General features: G+C 50.4%; 2 protein-coding genes across 10 annotated transcripts in view; one reads left to right on the top strand and one right to left on the bottom strand.

The window, feature by feature from the left end:
* Nucleotides 1-22,993, top strand: part of ACOX3 (acyl-CoA oxidase 3, pristanoyl) — a 56,466-nt gene that overhangs the window by 11,669 nt on the left and 21,804 nt on the right. For 3 of the 9 annotated variants that reach the window (XM_041751687.1, XM_041751679.1, XM_041751680.1), the window contains exons 2-9: nt 6,944-7,101; nt 7,415-7,648; nt 8,530-8,604; nt 8,963-9,052; nt 11,906-12,049; nt 16,090-16,178; nt 19,620-19,716; nt 21,442-21,624. In XM_041751687.1, the coding sequence (XP_041607621.1) occupies nt 6,958-7,101; nt 7,415-7,648; nt 8,530-8,604; nt 8,963-9,052; nt 11,906-12,049; nt 16,090-16,178; nt 19,620-19,716; nt 21,442-21,624 (1,056 nt within the window). In that variant the 5' untranslated portion in view covers nt 6,944-6,957. Of the gene's footprint in view, nt 1-6,472; nt 6,712-6,823; nt 7,102-7,414; nt 7,649-8,529; nt 8,605-8,962; nt 9,053-11,905; nt 12,050-16,089; nt 16,179-19,619; nt 19,717-21,441; nt 21,625-22,993 lie in introns of those variants that run through there. The other 6 variants (XM_041751686.1, XM_041751685.1, XM_041751683.1 and 3 more) reach the window with 4 other exon arrangements.
* Nucleotides 3,211-5,556, bottom strand: LOC121489133 (probable ATP-dependent RNA helicase DDX6). Its single transcript, XM_041751688.1, is given in 1 exon segment — nt 3,211-5,556. A coding segment is annotated over 1 exon segment (1,452 nt). The 5' UTR covers nt 4,925-5,556; the 3' UTR covers nt 3,211-3,472.

Below are 22,993 nucleotides of genomic sequence, written 5' to 3'. Positions count from 1 at the left end.
TTCCAAAGTGTTTCTAAATCAGTGCAGACACCCTCCCTTTTGGGGCATAGTAACCTCCCTCCTACCCCTATTTAAAAAAAAAAGAAAAGAAAAGAAAAGAAAAAAAAAAAAACCAAATGAAACCAAGTGATCAGAATGAGATGTTTTGATTCCAACAAATTTACACTCAAGGCTTTGTGTTGAGTTGTCTGGTTCTAACTCAAGCATGATGGTATCAAACACAAAGCACACAGCAAAGGAAAGATGCTCCCATCTCATTCTGAAAACAAATACTGATAACCAATTCCTCCCCCCGCCCCCTAGCCATTGGGGCCCACCCATATTATGATGCTGGGGCCAACGTGAAAATAATTGAGAAATATATTTAGATTTGCTTCTCCCTTAGATTATTCTGTTCCCAAGGGAAAGACAAGAAAGTTTCTCCGTTGGAATGTATGGGAAGAGAAAAACAAAACACAGGCTCAGAGGCAGCAAGGTGTGTAACAGTCCATAACCCATTACACAACTACAACCACAGGCAAAACCGCGAGTTGGACATAATTTAAATATTAAAAATAGGGAACAGTTTCATCCAAATGAATCACCGGAAAAAATATTACCATTACTGAAAACAGACACCCAATGGTGGAAAGAACACAAAAACAATTTCTAATAACAATGCTTCTTATAGTGAGGGGGGACTTAAAGAAAAAAAAAGACTAGGCCTTGACCTAGTCCTTAGAGCATCTTTCCATTTAATAATTCCTATTCAAGAGTCCAGCACCAAAACTGGACAGCTGCCTCTACAGAACTGTGTCCAATAGTGGTGTCCCAGATAGTTTAAGTGCCACTCCTCATCAGAGGCTATACTTCAGTAATACTTTCAGTTAAGTCTGTGCTTTAAGAGGGACCCACAAGCATGTGGCACCGGGCACAGTCTGAGGATAGCAGACGAGACTGCGCTGTTTTTGTGACCTACACTCTCTCTAGCGAGATATCAAATTGCATTTACAAGCCTTTCTTGCTTTTCTTCTATAATGAATGATCCCTCTTATCTCGCCAGAGGTGGGGAAGAAAGAGAGAGCTGCATCAGTACAAGGGCAAGATATTTTTGGTCAAAAGTTGATGCCTTCTAAATTCCCTCCCCCCCACCCCTCCCTGGAAAAGAGTTATTTTCTTAATTAGGGCTTGTATTTAGTAACCAACATTGGCTGGATAGAACATAGCTTGGATACCAAATAAATGAGCTTATTCTTTTTGGGTTTGTACTGTGCAGCTCTTGCTACAGATTTTTTAAGGAGTTAGGGCTATGTCTGATCAGGAGGCATCTGTAGGATTTTGATCCTAAGGAGTTTTGGGTGAGTTACAAAATAGTTTTGCTTAGAACTACGCAAGAGTCAAAAAAAAAAGCAACTTTGAATAATTGATTTTTTTTAGCCATGAGTTAAGCACGAAAGCATATGCAGGACTTCTCTTGTAATATTTTAGGGTTTCGAAAAAACGGAATATGGAAAACAAATTTTTTTCATTTTATTTTTTGCTTTTTTTTTTTTTTAAACCCTAGATGCCTCCTGATTGACCTAGTACACTGGGTTAAAAGGGAATTAAAAACATTTTTTAAAAAAAGTTCACTGGTTTTGATTCATCTCACTCCTTTTGCCTGGAGATCAGGCCAAACATCAAGCATGTTGGAAGGGGCACAATTTAAAGCAACACTATTGACTGTAAAGCATTTGCCAGCAATTTACAATGCAAAATGACAGATAATTCTTGTCACAAAGCAAGAGGATGGCAAGCAGCTTTCTTTAGCATGAAAGTTAACAGTTCTCAGGAGTTGCCCATTCCTGCAAGTTTATGTATCAAGGTGGGCAGAGGGCAACACACTTACACAGTACAGGAAGTGATCCACAGAAAGTAAGCTCCAGAACTGCTAACATTCCCAAAGCTGGTACTGGCTAATATTCTGAAATGCAAAATCCATGCTTTGTACATATACTGCTCAGACACTGCCAGCAACTGAATTTCCACACTGCAAGGGAGATTAATCTTTGTCCCCTTTTGCTGAGCTTGAAAAGTTCCTCAAACTTTCTTTAAAAGGGGAGGAAGAAGCAAAATCAGAGAGAGCTTCTCAAAAATAACATCTTGAGTTACAGGTTTCTGAAGTTTCTTTGCTCTCTCTGGCAGGTGTTCTCCAAAGGTATTAGATGATACAGTGTGGCAGCAAACAATAAATCCCAGACTTCTGGGTCCCTCTTCCAACACAGGGTCACCACAGAGGTCTGCTCTCTCTACTAAAGAGGCCAAAGTACTTTTTAGAATTTAGTGTTGCGGAAAAGTGAGCCCCTCTCATCTTTAGCTGCTCCCATAATCATTCTAATCCCCTTAATCCCAGCAACCTTCATCCAAAAAAAAAATATGTATATATATATATATATGAATCCAGAAAAAAACTTATTTACAAAGTTTATACAAGTATACACACCCAGTTTTCTATGGGACACGCTTTGCCACAGAGGAAAGAGGGTCAAGGCTCTGACATGTCTACACATCAAGTGCCATAACTGCTAATGGAAGCGTATGTAAACCAGTCTTTAGTGTTCTGCTATAGAGCACAAAGGCTTGTCATATGGCTCCTGCAATGATAGACTGCTCTTTCCTTTGGGAGCGATGATGTTGTAATCTACTCAGCCCAGAAGAAATTTTTACTTGGGATTGTTGTTTTTTTTTTTTTTTAAATACATATATTTACAGTGCAGATGAACTGCAGTTGCATATCAACTCCTCCACATAAAGAAAAAGAGAATGGTGTTTAACATTACTAATACGCGTCATCTTCCAGCCCTGGGCTTGAGTATCGGGTATAAAGGGAAGAGAGAGACTCCAACTTGAAATCAAAATGAAAAGACAAAAATTTTAAAAAGATAGGAAGGAAAAAAAATTAAAAAAGGAAAGAACTACTATTGTTGATTTCTTGGGCTGCGTCTAAAAGATGATATTCTGAATGGTCTCATAGCATAAGGCACTTTGCACAAATAAGTAATAAGCTCTTCAGGCTTAAAAAACGGATGAGTAATTAGGGAGAAGTTGAAATGCACTCAAGAGTCAGCTGTTGGAGAATTTTGAAATTGTAGACAAGCTTGTGTGTTCATCAAGATTCTTCTCTTTTTAGGGTTTCTCCCCTTCTCTTCTTTCTCCTCCTTCCTTGTCCCCCTTCCCCAGAAAACATTTTTTAAAAACCAGCAGTTAGTGCAACTAATGTTCAGTCAGCACACAGTGCAAACAAGTGGAACAAAAAAGGTAAATTCCTTCTTTTCAGCTTTTTCTCTTCATCAGTTAAAAAAAAAAGAAAAAAATGTCTGAGCTCTTTTAAGTCTTCATAGTTCCAAAATAAAAGAAGATGAAAAACCCACAAAGAGAAGAGCATCCCCCCCCCCCCCCAAACGATGTGTCACAGATCCAAACGAGCCTTCTGTAGTTTGTGAAAGCATGCTTGTTAGGGCTTCTCGTCCTCCACGGGCTCGCTGTGGTATTCCGCCACATACAGGCTCTTGTCAATGTTGCTTGGGATCGGTCTAATTTCTGTTCCCAGCTGCTCCTCAATACTTTTCAAGTTGAAGCGATCATCATATGTGATCAAGTTGATGGCTAAGCCAAGATGACCAAAGCGACCTGATCTTCCAATACGATGGAGATAGGTCTCTGCCAGCTTTGGGAAGTCAAAGTTTATTACCACATTCACAGCTTGTATATCAATACCTCGGGTAAACAAATCAGTGCAAACAAGATTGTGGCATAAGCCATATAGGAAATCATAAAATACACGATTTCGATGTTCCTGCCTCATTTTAGCATGGATATAGAAGCAAGAATAACCCAGTTGAGAAATCTTCTTGGCTAGCTATTCAACTCGCTGAGAGGAGTTACAGAAAATGATCGGCTGGTTTATCTGAAGCCTGGAAAAAAGTGTGTTGAGGCAGTGTACTTTTTGGCGCTCAGTTACATAGGCGTAGTACTGGGTTACTCCCTTCAAAGTTAGTTCCTCCATCAGGTTAATCTCATAGGGTTTCTGCAAATGGGAATTCATGAACTTCTGTACACTAAGAGGGAAAGTAGCAGAATATAATAAAATCTGTCTGTTTTTAGGTAGTGTGAGAATAATATCCTCCATTATCTGCACAAAATCCTGTGACAGCAACTTATCTGCCTCATCCAATACTATCGTCTGGACATGATCAACTTTTGCTACTCCTTTCTTCATAAGATCCAGGATTCTTCCAGGGGTAGCTATCACCACGTGCACTGTGTCATCAAGCCTCATTATGTCATCCCGTAAATTGGTTCCTCCTGTGGTTGCCATCACTTTGGCCCCTCCCATGTGCTTGCTGACCTGGATGCAAATTTGACTGGCCTGTAGAGCAAGTTCTCTAGTAGGAACAATCACCATTGCTTGTATATTGTCCTTCTTCAGGTCTAGCCATTCAAGTTAGGGAATGAGGTAGGCACCGCTCTTGCCTGTTCCATTTTTTGCTCTAGCTAAGATATCCCTACCAGATAAAGCAATGGGAATGCTCTCCTCCTGAATAGGAGATGGCTTTTCCCAGCCCATTTCAAAAATTCCCATCGGTAACTCCGGTTTCAAACAGTAATCTTCAAACTCGTTTCCTTTTGTGGAGGTCACATCCGAAGTTTTGATTCTTAGATCCTTTGGAGGGAGTTTTAAAGTCTTTTTCCAGTCATCACCAGGTTTTATAGTGGTGGTCATACTCTGTGCTTGCTGCTGAGTGCCATTATTGATTGTGTTGGTATTTTTCAGCTGGTTCATCTGTTGCTGTGTCTGTGTGCCCCCTTCTCCGGGGCCACCACTGGGCTTCACAGGGCCTCTCAGCTGACCATTTTGACTGAAAAGACCCATTATAACAGGGTTCTCTGTTCTGGCCGTGCTCATGCTGTATTAATTGTAAAGATGTCTCTTTCAAACTTCAAAACTTTTGAAAGTCAGTAGAGAAACTGTAACAACAGTTTATTAGGCTCTCCAAAACGAAGAGATAAATATAAGTCTTGCTCAATATATGAGTCCTTTATTGCAATGCAGGCAAGCACCTGTAAGTCTCTGAACGGTATGCAGAAGTAACTTGCTCTTATGCACCAAATCAACTTTTTATTTTTTAAAAAACCCTCTAACAAGGTTGAATTATATATCTGAATTCACTGACTTCAATCGCCGAGGCCACTCCCGCTCGGCACCCTCGGTCCTTTATTGTTGACTCCTAAAATCCTTTTTTTTTTAAAAAAAAGAAATTCGGTAGAGTTTTGCATATTGATTTTGTACCCAAAGAACTGGCCAAACTAACTTACTCTTTTAGTAAATTTAGTGAACTTATTTTTTTTAGTGAATTCCTTAGGATTTTCTATATACTTAATCATATCACCAGCAGATAAGGTTTCTAATCAGGATGCATTGATTTCATATTCTTGCATAACTGCATTGGCTGGAGCATCCAGGAGCATGTTGATGAGAGGAGGCCGAGTAGACACACTTGTCTTATTCCTGATGTTCAGGGGAAGGCACTGAGTCTTCCATATTAATGGACGAAGATAGCTGTGGACATCTCATAGACGCCCTTTATCAGGTGCAGGGTGTTCCCTCCTGCTCCCAGTTTGTTCAGAATTTCTTTCATGAAAGGGCATGGGATTTTGTTTTGGGTGCTTTTTCTGCATCCATTGACATGATCATGTATTTTTGTCTTTCATTCTGTTGGCATGGCATATTACATTGACTTTCTTTCTTTCTTTCTTTCTTTCTTTCTTTCTTTCTTTCTTTCTTCTCTATTTTTCTGGGGGGGGGGTAGAGAGAGGGGGGAGAAAGAGAGAGAAAGGTAGGGAGGAGTAGAGGGAGAGAATCCAAGCAGAATCTGTGCCCAGCCTGGAGCCCAACGTGGGGCTTAGTCCCACGACCCTGAGATCATGACCTGAGCTGAAATCAAGAGTCGCTCAACTGACGGCACCATGTAGGTGCCCCTAACTGACTTTTACATGTTGAGCTGCCCATAGTTTCCTGGGGCCCACGTCCCCTGTCATGGGGGGTGACTGGATTTGGTCTGCAGGACTCATTGAGGACTTGTGCACCTGTGTTCATATGGGATGCTGGTCTGTAGCCTCACTTTCTCAGGATGCCTTTGGTTCTAGAAGGGATGGGGTCAGAGGGCACAGTCCCTGCCATAACCATGTGGGTCCTCACACAGGCCCCTCTGCACCTCCCCCCCCCCCCCGCCCCGCACAGAAGCATAGAAGTTCTTTTGTCAAGAGATCAAGTCCCTATTACTTATTAGCAGTATTGAGCAACCGTACTCAGGTGCCCAGAGGCCTTGAAGACTCAGCTGGAGGTCCACGCCTGGGACCCTACTCTCCTTCTTGCCACTCCCCTAGGTCTAAGTTCACAGGCCCCTCCTATCCTGTGCCTTGAGAGCCAGGGCATTGTGGACAGGAACCAGTCCTTTCAGAAATTTCCAGAATCATTCTTTGGTCAAGAAGGCTGGGCCTCAGGAGGCCTGGCTTATTGGTGGGAAGCCAGATGTCTGTTTGTTAAGAGAGTTCAGGACAAAAGTCCGTGTTCAGAGGCTCCTGTCTGATGCCCAGGCAGGCTGGAAGGGGACTTTTGGTCCTGTCCTGTGTTGTCAGAGTGGACCGGCCAGCATTGACTGGACTCCAGAGGGAGGCTTCCTGGGCCATAAGGTTTGACTGGGCCTTGGGGAGTGGTCCGGTGGTCCAGAGAGGGTGAGGTGTTGTTGGGCCGGATGGAAGCATGGAGCCTCTGCTCTCAGCTGCCTCCTTATCTTGTCTTTAGGGAAGGTAGACGTGAGGTCTTGTATGACAATTCTCTTTGGCCGGCACTTTGGGAGTCTGCTTTCTCCTACTTGTCACACGGTGCACTCACTCGCTGGCTCAGGTCATCTGTGTCCTGCAGGCTGACACCCAGTGATGGCGTCCCCATTGGAAGGTGGTGCAGATGCCTTGCTGCTGGATCTCCCCAGGGGGCCCCTACAGGCCTACCGCGCCCGAGCCTCCTTCTGCTGGAAGGAGCTGGCGCTGTTCTTGGAAGGCGAAGACGTGCTCCGCTTGAAGGTGAGACGTGTGGGCAGTGGGCCGGGCTGACCCCTGAGGGTGTGCTGGGCATCCAGCTCACGGGCACAAGGTGGGCCATCTGGCCTCTGAAGACCCCAGCTAGTCCCCGGCACGGCCTGTGTCCCATGAGCCCGCCAAGCAAGCCTCATTGCAGCTCCAAGAAGGAGCATAGGAGGACTTTCATCTGCCCCTGGGTTCTGGGTCAGACCGTGTCCCACACAGCCAGCAGCCTTGAGAAAAGCCATAGTAAGAGCCTCGTGAGCATCTGTCACTGGCCTCTGAGTGGCCCACTCCCTGTCTCCTGCATTTCCAGAAAACCATCTTTTCGACTTTGGAGAATGACCCGCTCTTCGCTCGTTCCCACGAGGAAGATCTCTCCTTGGAGAGGTACCGGGAGCTGAGCTTCCTCCGCTGCAAGAGAATCATGGAGTACAACCTCCTCCCCTTGGAGGACATGGTAGCGAACCCTCTGTGGTTTCAGGTGTTCACCGACTGCCTGGGCATGTATGACTGGTCCCTGGCTATCAGGCTCTTGCTGAATATGGTGGTAAGTGGGTGGCGAGGAGGGGTGGGGGGTGGGGAGCATGCCTTTCCTGCCTCATGCAAAGCCGCCCCAGGCCCAAGCAGGAGGAAGAGCACTGAGAGAGCAGGTCCTCATGAGATGTAGATGGTGCCCACAGGGTGTGGTGGTTGCTGGCGTGCCAGCGTTTGCTGGCTTGTGGAGGTTCATGGGGACGCGAGCAATTGGGGAAATGTTTCTTTTAAGAGATTTCTAGCGCTCACTTTGGCAGCACGTATATTAAGAGATTTCTAAAAAATTGTGTGGGAAGCCAGAATGGAGATTAGAATGTGTGGGCAGATCCCATGATGCTTTAGGGAGATGTCCTGCGTTTCTTAGCTGTACATGCAAGTTTGTGCACATGAGGCCTTGATGAGAATACAGTGCAAGTTAAAGCCCTAGAAGAAGACGAGCTTAGGACTTCTTTATACCAGCCCCCATCCCCCCAATGCCCCCAAAAAACCTGACAAAAAAAGCAAAAACCAGCAAGGAAGGGAAAGCAGGTCAGAGGAGATGCCAGGGCTCCCATTGCTGGTACACGGGCAGAGGTGAGGACGTGTCTGCGGCCTTGGCACACCTGTGGCCCACCATGGGGCTCTGATGGAAAGCAGAGCTTGCCCCCTGTCCTGCACCCTCGTTCCCTCTGCTCCCCCTCTGCTCCCGTCTCTGCCCATCTGGCTGGTCGGGACTTCCCTGGGGCATCTTTAGTGGGAGGTGCTTGCCCTTGACTTACATGAGCTGCTTGAGCCCAGGGACCCGGGTCTCAGCCCCCTGTGGACATTAGAGTACTTGCCACTCCCACTCCCAGCGTGCAGAACAGCAGGACTCTTTTAACTCCACCTGTTTGCATGCTGATTTTGTATTTTCAGACTTTTGGATTAGCGATATACAACTTGGGTTCTGAAAGACATTTAAAGTACCTTCCAAAGATCTTCAACATGGAGGTGAGACGAGAGCTACAGTGATCTGTGTGCCTGCGCTCTCTCCCCGTGCACCTCGGGGAGCAGGAGGGGGCCCCTGGGGGCCGTGTATTCCCCAGCATGCTGTCCCGAATCCCCAACGCTTGGTGGGTTTAGCTTGTGGCTCTCAAAGCGAAGCCTTCAGTTTTCACTGTTCCCAGAGGCCAGGGCCGTGGCGTCCAGCATGGCCCCATGACCCCGTAAGACCCCAGCTGGTTGTGTGTGGGGGGAGTTGGTGCTTTGGCCTATAGTTTAGTCCTTCCAGAAGGATGGTGGTGGGGCCCCTCCAGGGCTGCGCAGAAAGAGCTTTCTTGCCTTACCCCATTTTGTGCTTCCATATTAGATTTTTGGATGTTTTGCCGTGACCGAACTCAGCCATGGGAGTAATGCCAAGGCCATCCGAACAACAGCCCACTATGACCCCACCACCCAGGTACTTGTTATGTTCCCATTGGCCTCTGGGCTTCAAGGATGTGTAAGGTGCTGTCCCTATGCTCAGAAACCTGTCCTTGTGCACATGTGCTTTTCACATGCACACTGAGATCATCACCCTGCAAAGTGGCAGCTTGGGACATAAAGGGTTTATTTCTTGGTTCACCAGGCAGCCTGTTGGTGTTGGGTTTGTAAACGGTTCAAGCTGCTCAGTGCGGGGCACCTAGGTGGCTCAGTGAGTTAAGCATCTGCTTTTGGCTCAGGTCATGATCTCAGGGTCCTGGGGTTGAGTCCCGTGTTGGGGAGTCTGCTTCCCCCTCTCCCTAGGCCCCTCCCCCTGCCCGTGCACACACGCATGCACTCTCGCTCTGTCGAAGATTCTCTCCTTGACCCTGGTCCCTTCTAGCTGCCTGGTCCCCATCTGAGGCCAGGCTCTGCCAGCCAGGGGCCTGCTCTGTCTTCTCCTGCCCTGACATCTGGCCCCTCAGAGTGCACCGCCTTGCTGCACCCCATGGCACACACTGGTGTGCACTGATGGCTGCTGCCTTGTGCCTTGTGCATTGCGCCAGCACATCTGTGGAGTGCTGCCCCATGAGGGTGATGGTCTTAGCCATGGGCGCTCAGGGCTGTGTCCTTGCTCCCGGGGAGCAGACATTCTAGGCTCCAGTAGGGGTACACAGATGTCAGCTAGTGGAGTCATGATTTATTGGGTGGTCAATGCTGCAGGGGAAGGCAGGGCCGGGAGAGGATGAGGTGCACAGGTCAGGGCAGCCCCCTCTCTCCATGCCCTCTGTGCCTGTGCCAGGCCACTCCACTTCTCTGAAGACCACACCCTCCACTGCTCTTTCTACTCCTGGTCTGGTGTCTTAGGAACCCTCTGCCTTCCTCTTGTTGGTAGCGTGTTTGGAAGAGTCTGTAACAGAAAGTATAAGCCTTGTGCTGTGTATTCACTCATAACTCATTCATTCTTCAGCAATGTGGGCTGAGTGTGCACCGTGTACGTCAGTGCTGTCTGCAGGTGCACAGAGCCATAGACCTAAGGGGAGCCCCTAGCAGGGCAGGGCAGGGCCAAGGGAGCAGTGGTCACGGCACAGTGCCAATAGCTCTCCACATCAGAATAGAGTGGAGAGATCGCCCATGGCCCTCTTGGGGTTTTATTTGGCTTTCCAGCCACCAGATGCCATTATCTGAACCCTGGTTTTTCTGGCCTGGCCTGGCCTTGTCTCTGCTCTGCACGCTGGCACTGTAGGCTCCCAGTGCTAAGTGGGGAGGCAGGGTGAAGTGTGGCATCCATGGAACAGCCTGGTTCTGATCCGCTGCTTGTTGGCATCTGCACCTCAGTGAAGATCAGAGTGTAATGTCAGAGCTGGAGGGATTGGCAGCCCAGAGCCCTTTGTGGGCCACAGTTTAGGCATCCATGTAGATGACAGCTATTGTTGAGCACCTCGTATGTGCCTGGCCCTGCTGTTGGAGACCGGGCACCTAGCAGTGAGTACAACAGAGAAATCTCTGTTCTAGGGGCTCACATGTGCTTGGGGAGGACATGAACGGACACTAGCAAGGAGAAATCAGGTGCACCGGGGACTGTGGAGATGTCAAGGGAGCGGGCTCAGTGTGCCACATGCAGGGAGGACATCTGCAGGTGTGACAGGCTGAGACCGCGTGAAGGCTGTGGGCAGACATGGGCACAGAGAGTGGCATTGCCATGGCTGTGAGGCAGCCTGCTGCTCAGCGACTCCTGCCGAGAACAGGTGTCTGGTGGAGGAGTTGCTGCCCTGTGCGGCAGCTGGGTGAGGGCTACGGTAGGCATCGGTGCCACAGGGTGGTGAGCAGGAGGCAGGACCGGTAGGCCTACCCTTGCCCCTACTTTTCTTTTGTGGGGTCTCAGCATCTGTTAGGTAGTCACCCAGGCACCTGGAGCTGGTAACCCTGTACACACCCCCAGGCTGCGTGAGGACGTTACCTCCTTCAGGGAGAAGGAAACCTGCACAGCATTTGCCCGCACTGGCCTGCAGTGTACGCAGCAGGTGACTCATGGTCAGACGGTGGCTCTGTCTGGTTACCAAGTGCCCCACCACCACCCCACCTTATCCCTAGGCCCTCCAAGGCCACTGGCCCACCCCCTCATTGCTCTTCTGCTCATCTCCAGCCTCACTGGACCAGCCTCCCGGCCCATCCCTTAATCCATCGGTTCGTTCACCCCAGCGTGTCAAGTGTCTGCATTATGCTCCTGGGCATGTGGCCCTTATGGAGGTTGTAGTTGGGGGGAGGCCATGGAAAGAGAAACAGTAGGAGCACAGAGGAGGGGCTCCACTCAAGGGCTGCGGCCAGGGATGGCACCCCGAGGAGGTGAGGCATCACAGTAAGCAGTACCTGGGCACTGGCCAGCTGCTAGAATAGTTGGCGATTTTTTTTTTTTTTTAGATTTTATTTATTTCAGAGAGAGAGAGCAAGCAAATGCAAGCATGAGCAGGGGCAGAGGGAGAGGGAGAGGGAGAGAAGCAGGCTCCCCACTGAGCAGGGCTTGATCCCAGGACCCCGAGATCACGATCTGAGCTGAAGGCAGATGCTGCGGCGACTGAGCCACCCAGGCACCCCAGGGTGTATATTTTATTGTCTGACATGAGTCCCAGTTTTCCATGGATGTGTCTTTGTTAAGGGACACAAAGCCCTGTGTTTAAAACCAGGGCTCCCTGCAACAGACAGGAGCTAGCCGTTCATCCACTTAGAGTCTTCCATGGGAATTTTCAACAGAAAATGTTGGATAGATCCAAAAGGGAAAGGAATTCTGTGTGTGTTTCAGTTGTTAATTATAACTTTGATTATAACTTTAATTTTTTTCTCTCTCGTGCAGGAATTCATCATACACTCCCCCGATTTCGAAGCTGCCAAATTCTGGGTGGGCAATATGGGCAAGACTGCTACCCACGCTGTGGTGTTCGCTCAGCTCTACACACCGGAGGGCCAGTGCCACGGCCTGCACCCCTTTGTGGTACAGGTGAGGTGCCTCTCGGCTGGGCAGCATCCTCTGAGCAAGGACACCCCACCCGCCCGCCCCCAAGAGGGCATCACCCAGCTCCAGGAGTCAGGGCTGCTGGGGTCAATCAACCCTGGTCTAGACCCACCATCACTCGAGGGATAGTCTTTCCATCTCTCTGGTGACCATGGCGCCAAGTTTTCAGACACTTGTCACAATCCTGGGCTTCCCAGCCACACCCTCCCATGGTTCTGAGCTGGCAGGTCTAAGACATGAAGTCCATCTTGGGGGCCTTGAGGTAGCCTGTTCCCCTGTCATGAGCAGGAAGCTACCACCAAGAGGATGCCTGGTACCAACGGCTGGGCCAGGGCTTCCTGCCTTCCTGCTGGGGCCCGTGTCCCGCCTGCCCAGGGCAGCTGTGGTGTTCCTGAAGCCCAAGCTTCCGGAAGTTTGTCTAAGGCCTTTCTGTCTTGGCGACTGGATACTGAAAGGGAGCCCCGCTTCCCCATACCCAGACCCTATTCTGGCATTTTTGTTAAGACCTTCCTGGTGAGAGGCTCTCAGGAGAGAAGGAAGTCAGCCACGTCTTTTTTTTTTTTTTTCCCCTGATTGAGGTGAAATCCATATAACATACAATTAACCACTTTGAAATGAACAATTCAGTGGCATCTGGTGTGTCCCCAGGGCTGTCCTGAGTTCCAGAACATTTTCCTGTTGAGGAGAACACCCCGTGCCCCCATTGGCTCCCTGTTCCCCCTCCCCAGCCCCTGGCTACAGGTTTGCCTGTTGACATTTCATGTGGAAGGGATCCAACAGCATGACCTCTCCCATCTGGCTTCTTTCTGTAGTGTGGGTTTGAGGTCCACTCGTACCAGAGCAGCTGCCAGAACTTCCTTGCTTTCCGAAGCCGAATAATCAATCCATTGCATGGATGGACCCCGATGTGCATATCCACTTGCCTGTCAGTGGATGTTCGGGTTGTTTTCATCTCTCGGCTGTGGTGAACAGTGCTGTGAACACTCACGAGCAGGTGTCTGCTGAAACACTGTTTCGGTCTTTGGGGCATCGGCCCAGGCCTGGACTTGTGGAGTCCTCTGGTCATGCTGTGCTTAACTTTTTGAGGAACCACTGTACCACTTCCCACAGTTCCTGCCACTCTGTATTCTCCGGGTTCTTCTGGACCCTCACCAATATGTATTTTCCTTTTTTTTTCTTTAAATAAGCACCCACATGGGCATGTGTTAGTATTTGTTCTGTCTTGATTTGCATTTTCGTAGAACCCAAATGGTGTTGAGCTCTTCTTGTGCCAGTTGGCCATGTGTGTATTTTCTTTGGAGAAACACCTGTTCAAGTCCCTTGCCCTGTGGAAATAGTCCTGCTCCCCCCCTCTAAGGGAAAGGCAAAGCCGTTTGCTCAGAGCTGGCCGCAGCAAAGGGACAGCCCCCGTCCCCGGGGAGGCTGGGGCAGTCACCGAGCCTGTTCAGGGGAGCGGGCTGGCTCTGAGAGGTTGGTCCTGGGCTGGCAGCAGGACACATGCGAGGGAAGCCGGCAGTTATAGATCAAGCCCTGGCCTGTGGTTCCGGGGTTCTTGCTTGGCTTCTTGCATTGCAGGGCGCGGTCACAGTCACAGTTCTCCCGTCATGTGGCTGGTCCACTGCCTCTCTGGATTGGGTGGCTCGTCTTCTGGTTGTTGAGTTCTGAGAGCTCTTTGTGCATCCTGGAGACTCACCCCTCGTCTGAGAGATGATTTTTCTCTCGTCCCAGAGATCTTCTTTGCATTTTCTCATTTGTGTCCTTTGAGACACAAAGGGTTTTTTTTTTAATATTTTTTTAAATTTTTTTTTATTTATTTATGATAGTCACAGAGAGAGAGAGAGGCAGAGACATAGGCAGAGGGAGAAGCAGGCTCCATGCACCGGGAGCCTGACGTGGGATTCAATCCCGGGTCTCCAGGATCACGCCCTGGGCCAAAGGCAGGCGCCAAACCGCTGTGCCACCCAGGGATCCCGACACAAAGGGTTTTAATTTCAGTGATGACCAGTGGGTCCCTTTCCCCTCATTGCTCATGTGCTTATTTTCGATTCACATTCGAGTCCCCGCATGCAGACCAGAAATCACTTGTCATTATGTCAGGCTTCCATGTGATGCTGCTCTGAGTACAGACTTGTACCTGGATGGGCCTCTTGTGGGGATTGGGCTAGGATTCAGTTTCATTCAGGCTTCCCGGCCCTCAATTCAGAGAGCCGTGCTGTTGCTGACTCTCCGGCGGGACCATGTCACCCCTCCATCCAGCTGGGCATTTCTGTGTGCCTCGTGTGCACCTAGCGAGGTCTTGTGGGTGCCGTGCTTCCCTGTCACCATCAAGGAAGAGGGCCTGAAACAGGGAATCACTAAGCTACTCAGAGTTATGATGCGTGCAACAGGGTGTGGCCATCTGGTGGAGGGGTGTGATTTTTCTCAGGTTTGTTTTCTCATGTCCTGTTGGCAGACCTCACAAACTGAATGTACACGGTCAAATTTGAGATCAGTATGACCTTAACTAATTCCATTCTGGGCATTAGTCTGCTCCCTTTCCTTGATGGGGAGGTTAGTGCGGAATTTGTGGTGACTGTGTGGCCATTGATTCCCATGTGAACTGGGCCTTGCCCCCGCGCTGTTTTTCTCTGCAGCTCCTCAAAAAGCACCAACTTCTTTTCTTTTTTTTTCTTTTCTTTTATATTTTTTAAAGATTTTATTTTTTTATTCATGAGAGACACACAGAGAGAGGCAGAGACATGGACGGAAGGAGAAGCAGGCTCCATGCAGGGAGCCTGATGTGGGACTTGATCCCAGACCCCGGGATCACAACCTGAGCCAAAGGTAGACGCTTAACGGCTGAGCCACCCAGGCGTCCCCAACTTGTTTTCTTTTAGTGTGTCTTCTCTCCGTGTGTACTTTCTTTCCAACTTTTTTCAATTTCAAACCATTATGAAAAGTTAGCATCTGAATCTTCACCAGGCCTTACTGAAATAGACAAGGAAGGGGAAAGAGCATTTACATGTGGACTTCAGCCTTTGTTTTATCTGAAATACTGTTATCATGGCATTCAATCGAATCAGATGGTTGTTCCACCAAAATCAACAAAAGCAAGTGATTCCACAGTTAACTAAACTCCGAATAGCATGAACTCAGTATTTCCTTAAAGCAGAGTTTCTTGCCGGGGCAGTGGACGTTTGGGCTGGGTCAGCCTCTTGTGATGGGGCCAAGCCCCATGTAGTGGGATGCGCTCCACCCACTCATGCCCAGGGTGCCCTCCAGCCAGGATAGCCGGATGCTCTCAGACATGACACCTGTCCCCAGCGGGAGGGGATGGTGCAGGCTCACACCCGGTTGGGAGTCACAACTCTACTGGTGTTCTCGGGTGCAGCCCTGTATCCCTGGCGTGGAGCTCCCACGGTGAGGAACCATTTGCTAGCCACGTCTAGTGTCTGAGTAAGTGCTCCTTCCCCACTTTGGGAGCAGAGATCTGTGAGGCTAATGTCAGGCCATGTCTCCTCCAGCATGCATGTGCACGGGTGTGTGGTCATGGCCCTGGTCCAGCAACAACCTGAAGGTGACCTTCCTGCTGGCCTCGAGGCTGCAGGACTCCTCGGCTCCCATGCTGGTCACCGGGCACTGCCACAATGAGACGGCACCACAGAGTGGGAGGCTGGATCTCTGACATCAGTGTGGCCAGCTCCCCACCCCCAGGCTCCAGGGGAAAGTCCACTCGTCCAGCCCTGGTGGCTGCCAGGTCCCTGGGCTGGGGCTACATCCTGTCTCTTAGAGGACACTTGTCATTGGATTTGGAGCCCACTGGGGTGATCTGGGAGGACCTTGTCTGCAGATCCTTGGCTTAATTATAGTTGCAAAAACCCTGGCTCTTTAAGGTCACGTTTTCGAGGGACACAGTTTACCCTCTTTCCCCTCACAGATATAGGAAGGGAGCCTGGGGCTCAGTCACGGGGGTTTTTTTGTGTGTTCTTTTTCATTTCTGTGAGGTGCTAATGGCTGCCACTCGTTGTCTTCCATGTTTTGTACAGATTCGGAACCCCAAGACCCTTCTTCCTATGCCGGGGGTGATGATTGGCGACATGGGGAAGAAGCTGGGACTGAATGGTGTAGACAACGGGTGAGTGTGCGCCCTGACCTCAACAGGTCCTGTGTTCTCTGTGGGGTTGCCACTCGGGGCCACTCACTCAGGTCCTGGGGCCCTGCTGATGCCAGCCCATGAGCCCTCCGAGTCCCTTAGTGCTGTCCCCTCCTAAACGCCTATGGGGCAGGGAACACGTGATGGGGACACACGCCTCATCTGCCACTTGAGAGCCGTGTCACATGCACACGCCCTGTCACACACACTCCATGTCACTCCCTGTGCACACACACCTGTCACACACTCCATGTCACACACACACCCTGTGTCTCATACGTTCCATGTGCACATACACCCTATGTCACACACACCCTGTCTCACATCCCCCATCTCACAAACCCCTTGTCATACACACACCCTGTGTCACACACACACCATTGTCATACATACCCCATGTCACACATACCGATGTCATATACACTCCATGTCATACCCTGTACATACACACCCCGCATCACACATACTCTGCATCACACATACCCTGCATCACACACCCTTATAACACATACCTGTGTCATACACCCCACACCACACACACACCCTGTGCCACTCACACCCACCATATACACCCTACCCTGTGTCACACATCTGTGTCATGCCCTGCATTACACATACCGTGTGTCACACACCCTCATAACACACACCTGTATCACACACCCCGCACCACACATACCCCGCACCACACACACCTCACACCACATACACCCTACCCTGTGTCACACCCTGCATCACATATACCCTGTCACACACCCATGTCACACACTCCACACCCCACACACCCGTGTCACACACATACCCTGTGTCACGCTGTCACACACCGTGTCACACCCCTGTGTCACACAAACCCCACTTCACACATACGTGTGTTATACACAGTTTCACATACATTGTTTCACACATACATGTCATGTATACACATCTTGTCACACACACCCCATGTTATGCCTCCATGTCTCTTTCTCTCTCTCTCTCTCTCTCTCACACACACACACACACACACACACACACACACACACTGGCCTCGCTGCCATCTGACTGTTTCTAGGATGGCATTTGTAGTTTGCATGTGCTCAAAAGAGAATATGTGGGGGTTTGCTCTCAGTTAAGCTTGGTGAATCCTTTCATGGGTATAAACCCCTTGAGACTTGTGCTGTCTCCATGCCGCAAGAACGAGGGAGGATTTTCCATTCCTTAAAAAAGGCACTTTGAGTTTGCTGAGTTGTGCTTGGAGAAGCATTCCTCAGCTTCCGAGTAATAGGCTCGAACACTCTGGGGGTACTGGCATCCAGTGTATTCTTGAAAAGTGGCTGTGTGGGCTCATGGCCTGGGGGGCCTCCACTGCGGCCAGTCAGAGCGGTCCCATGGAGGTTCAGGTGCTGCAGCCACTCCTGGGCAGTGTCTCAGCTGCTCCCAGCCAGACCTGTGGAGGAGCTGGTCTGCAGCCGACCCTGGCTTCATACTTGGGAGGGCGACCTGCAGAGGTTGGCCTCTCGCCTGGATGCTGGCAGGGGCCTGGTGGCCGGCTGTGCCTTCTTGCCCGGCAGATCCCCTAGATGTTCCCCAAGGAATGTGGGAGGGGGCTGTTGCCACCAGCCCTGCACCCAGCCCTGGGTCTCTGCTCTTCCCTGGGAGACCTGGACAGTGTGCTGCGTCTTTCCCCCAAGGCTGGCCTGCATGCAGGGGTGGTGGAGAGACCCGTGGTACCCAGAGCACGATGTCTTGCCTGCTGTCAACCCACTACATAGCTCTTAGCAAGCATCTTTCAAGTGTCAGACCCAATGGCTCTATGACAAAGGGTCAGTAAGGCCCTTAGAAACTGCCAACCAGAAGGAGGTGGCTCAGTGAGATTGTGGACAGTGAGCAGTCACCACAGAATGGGTTCACATGGTAGTGGTGCCAGGGGACCACCAGTTACCTGCTGCAGGGCAGAGTGAGAGGAGAATTGTGACAGGCCTCTGGAGGATGTAGTGGCACTTTGAGAGACATGCCTCAGATCATGGGACAGCCTGGCCCATTGGAGGGTCCTGGCAGATGCTATCTGGTTGGAGGCTGGGAGGCAGGGGCTGCTGGAGCAGTAAGCCAGGCCCCATCTGAGAGCTTCCCACATCTTTCTGGGGCTGGAGGGCGGATGGGTCAAAGGGATGTGCTCAGGGTGTCATCATTCTGATCAGCAGTTGGAAAGGCCTGTGCTTCTCTGCAAGGGATGTGGTCTGCACGAGCCCAGGGACGATTATTGCAGTGAACTGGACCAGAGGGAGTGGCGGCTGAGTGAACACAGGTGGAGCAGGGTGGGGGTCAGGACCCCGTTTGGGCAGAGCTGGTGCCCGGCTTTGATGGGGTGCTGGGCCCCATCTTGGGGGTGCCCACAGTTCTGGCTGGAGTTAGTGTGAGCAAAGAGGGATGGCTCCCCACTCAGGCTTGGTGACACTGTGCTCCCCACCATGGCCTCTTATGGGTCAAAAGAGCTTTCTGGATGACACTGAAAATGCACTTGGTAATCAGATAAGTTGCTGTGTGATCTGTTGAGATTTCTAAGGCGGTTTGGGGTTTTTGCTCAGTGTATGTAACATCCATTCCTTTGTATAACCTGGTCCCTTAGACTATTATGAAGTAGGTTTTCTCAACCTGACAGCTCTAAGGGATACCTTCTATTGCTAATGCATAAGTGTTCTATAATGATGTGTGTGGGCCTCTATTCTTCTTAGCTTTCTAAAAGAAATGAATTCACATGCCTTCTGAGCACGGGTACAATAACACGGTTCTGTTGCTTAACAGAGTTTTAAAATCTTAGTTTGCTGGTTTTTCATATCATATTGTGGATCCTGGTATAAGACTAAGGGTAAGAACTAAAGATTCTAATCTTTAAAAAAGTCATTTCCCTCTTCTGACTAACCAGCTTTGTCCCAGCAGCATGAGGGCACCTGGCCTCGTGATTACCAGTAGATGGCCATTTGCTTCCGCACAGAGCCCCACCACCGCATACAGATCACGGGTTTTTTTTTGTTTTATTTTTTTTACTACTTTTTTTTAAAAAAAGATTTTATTTATTTATTTGAGACAGCAAGATCGAGAGAGCACAAGTAAGGGAGGGCAGAGGGAGAGGGAGAAGCAGACTCCCCGCTGAGCAGGGAGCCCGACACCGGGACTTGATCCCAGGACCCTGAGACCATGACCTGAGCAGAAGGCAGACACTTAGCCCTCTGAGCCACCCAGTTACCCTCTGAATCTACTTTTTAAATAGAAAAATTTGTTGAAATTTCCTGCCCTTAGTGACTTTTCTTGTTTTCTCTTTTGGGAAGGGGGATTGTCACCCTTTTAGCTTTCCTTTGCTTTTTATCTGTCAGGTTTCTGCAGGGAGAGTAGATAAGCCCCAGGGCCAGAGCCCAGTTTAACCAGAAGTCCTGCTGTGTCTCTGCACAGATTTGCCATGTTCCACAAGGTTAGAATTCCTCGCCAAGACCTTCTGAACCGGACTGGAGAGGTCACCCTCGAGGGTACCTACGTCACCCCCTTTAAGGTACAGGTATCTTCAGATGGAGAAGTTTACAGGTGGAAGTGCTGCATAGGATACTCCCCAGGCTTGCAAGGAGTCCCACCACCCTTGCTGGGCTGGCTGGCAGCAAATTTCTTCTAGTTCAGGTTCCAGTACCCCCAACAAGGAAGGTGTTACTTAGGTCAGCTGCACCCTCTGGTGCCTGGGCATGATGACAGATGCTGGCCAACAGCTGCCCGTGGATGTCCACTCCTCTGCCCACCTCACCCCCCCACCCAGCTCTCCAGGGTTAGTTGGGGAGGCTGGCCCTATTGCTGCTGTTTCCCCTAAAGAGCTTGAGGGCATCGGTTGTGTGATGAAATATCCCAAATGGGGTGACAGTGTTGTCTGGTGTCCGGGGCTCATTACATCCCTAAATTCTTTGGAGGGTTGGACGCACGATGGCCATGGCCCATGTTGGAGCAGCTGGTCACCTCCTAGGTCCTGAGCTCACAGCTGAGGTGGCTGCATCCCCAGGAGCACATGAGCCTCAGAGGACTCTATCCCACAACATACACCCACCTGATCAGAGTTGGAACAGCTCAGTTGGAAGCAAGCATGATAGGGATGCTAGGGATGAGGAGAAAAGTCGGCAACATGGAGCCAGAGTCTCTTACCAATGAGAATAGTAGTGTCAGCCATCATCAGAAGCCAGTAGGAAAATGAAGGAGCAGAAGGCATACAACAGAGGGGATGAGCGTCACGGGGGACGGACTGGGGGCTGGAGGCTGGAAGGCCCGAGAGAGGGGTCCTCAGCACATAGGAGAGGCTGCAGCAGAGTGAGAGGAGGGGAAGGGAGCAGTAAGGAAGAGGAATGTCCATGTGAAGGAAGGGAAGAAGACCCAATGGACGGCCCGTGGAGCCCTGGGGAGAAGTCGGGTGAGTGCTCGCTGCAAACACACTATAGAGAAATGAAAACATTTCACAGAGAAACAGATGAGATCCTCCAGAGAGAGGGTGCGGGCTTGACTCCCACAGAGTGGAACTCTCTGAGCCTTCAGATCTCTCCAGCGATGATCCATCCAACTGTCATTTTTGTGTCAGGGTGTTGTAAATGTTCTCCGGCTCACTGGGGTTTGCAGGGTTGCCACACAAATACCACAGGGGATAGGACTTTGGAAGAGAAGTCCAAATAGTAAAAGAAATGAAGGCAGGAGAGGCAGTGGGAGGTGAGGGAGGCCGGGATGGCAAGATCAGTTCAGGCTGGCAGCTGGGTGCTCCCAGGGCACCACTGCTGCAGAAAATCGTGCGCAAGGCCCTGAGGTTGGCGACAGGAGATTAACACAGATGCATGTGAGGCTACCATCTATCATAAAAGAACACAGCCAGTGACCGTTACAGCCCTCAGGAAGGTTGTCTTCTGTGCGGAAGGAGGAATTCCAGAGGAATGGGGGTCATGGGAACAGAATGTTGGCACTAGCACAGCCAGACTGTGTCGGACTTGAGAGGCCAGGAGCCTGTGGTTCCCACACAGGGTGTGGATTCATGTGGCTCCGTCCCTCCTGCCTGCTGCCTTCATAGCAGAGCATCCCCTGAATGTCCCCTGCTATTGCCATCTACGACTCAGACACTGTAGCCCTGGCCTGGAAGTCTGGGTCGGGGGCGCCCTTAGGGGTGGGCCTGGCAGCCGGGCCCTGTGGTCATTGCAGGAGTGTCCCTGAGGTGGCCCAGCTGCCCTGCTCATGCTCACCATGTGCTTTTCTTCCACAGGATGACCGGCAGCGCTTCGGAGCATCCCTGGGCACCTTGTCCATGGGCCGGGTCGCCATTGTGGGCATGGCCACCGTGAACTTAAAGCTGGCTGTCTCTATAGCACTTCGTTTCTCGGCCACTCGGTGTCAGTTTGGGCCATCAGATGAGGAGGAAATCCCGGTGCTGGAGTATCAGATGCAGGTACTGGTTTGGCAAGTCCAGCCACCAGTCCCACCTGTGAGGATGTGCACACGCTCTGCTGGGTGCTGCCTTTTGCTTCCCGGGGGCAGATCAGACCTCAGGCTGCTCATGGACCAGCTGAAAGGGGAGCTTAGCAGCTGGGCAGCAGGCTTCTTGTCAGTGGGTCCTCCTGAAAAGGAGTGTGTACAGGAGCCAAAATAAGGGCCTTGGAGGAAGCACATTCTGGTGAGGGGCTCACTCCATTTGTATCTGAGGGCACTGCAGGCTCCGCATGTCCAGGGCCATGCTCTGACGGTTCACAACGTCCCTCAGACATGACCCCCTATGGGAATAATCAGCCACAGCAGCGGGGCATTCAAGCTATTCATTGTGACATCACCCAGTAGCAGGAGGGACACTCCTGCTGTTCCTTGGGAGAGAGGCACCCTGGTATGGCAAAAGGGGATCCCAGGTGGCAACACCAATAATAAGCTCCTTAGTTCCTGGCAAAGGGAGATAAATTTTATCCTGGAGAATACTCACGGTGCTTGTATGCTATCAGCCCTTCCTCACATGCCTGGACTTCATGACTTCCTGACACTCCTTCTTCACGTGCTTGGCCTTCCCACTTCCTCATTCCCTTCACCTTCCTGACTTCTTCACACACCTGGCCTCACCAGGGTCTTCCTCACACATGGAAGCTTCGGGACTTCCTCACACACCTGGCCTCACCGCTTCCTCACACACTTGTCTTTCACCTGGTGGGATAGGGTTGCAGTTCCCAGGTCACAGCGGGGGGCATCACGGGTCAAACAGGGGGCTCCTGTCTGAGTTCAATAGCAAGTCTGACCTGGTCTTGGCCCAAGCTCTGTGTAAGCACAGGCATGTCCAAGTGAGAGCTGGAAGGAACCATAACAGAATCCCAGTTTCTTTTAACATTTTTTATCGTGGCTGGGAGCCTGTTTTAATAACAAATAAATTAGAAGAAGCAGAATATCTGGTTTGTGACTGTGGCACATATTGTCCCCTCCACCATGAATTCCACGTCCTTCGTGAGGTCAGTGCACCTGACTGCCTGGACACAGCGCTTAGGCTCCTGCCCCAGCTCCACCGTGCTGTCTGTGTGCCCTTGGGCAAGGCACTTAACCTCTCTGTGTTCTGACTAGCTCGTTAATAAATTAGAGCTGATGATACTACCTCTTTGTGGGGCGGTTGTGAGGATTAAATACAGTCCATGGAAAGCAGTCGGCAGGGCATCTGGCACCTGGCACTCAGTAAGCGATGGATGGCAGTGGTGTTGATGGTGGTGGTGACAACTTCCTTTCCTGCTTTTTCCTCAACCCCCCCCCCCCTTCCATCCATACAGCAGTGGATGTGCAAGAGACCTCGT

This window comes from Vulpes lagopus, chromosome 4 (assembly GCF_018345385.1).
Source record: "Vulpes lagopus strain Blue_001 chromosome 4, ASM1834538v1, whole genome shotgun sequence".
NCBI lineage: Eukaryota > Metazoa > Chordata > Mammalia > Carnivora > Canidae > Vulpes > Vulpes lagopus.
The sequence above is the reverse complement of the archived record's forward strand: the minus strand, read 5'-3'. Positions and strand labels throughout refer to the sequence as shown.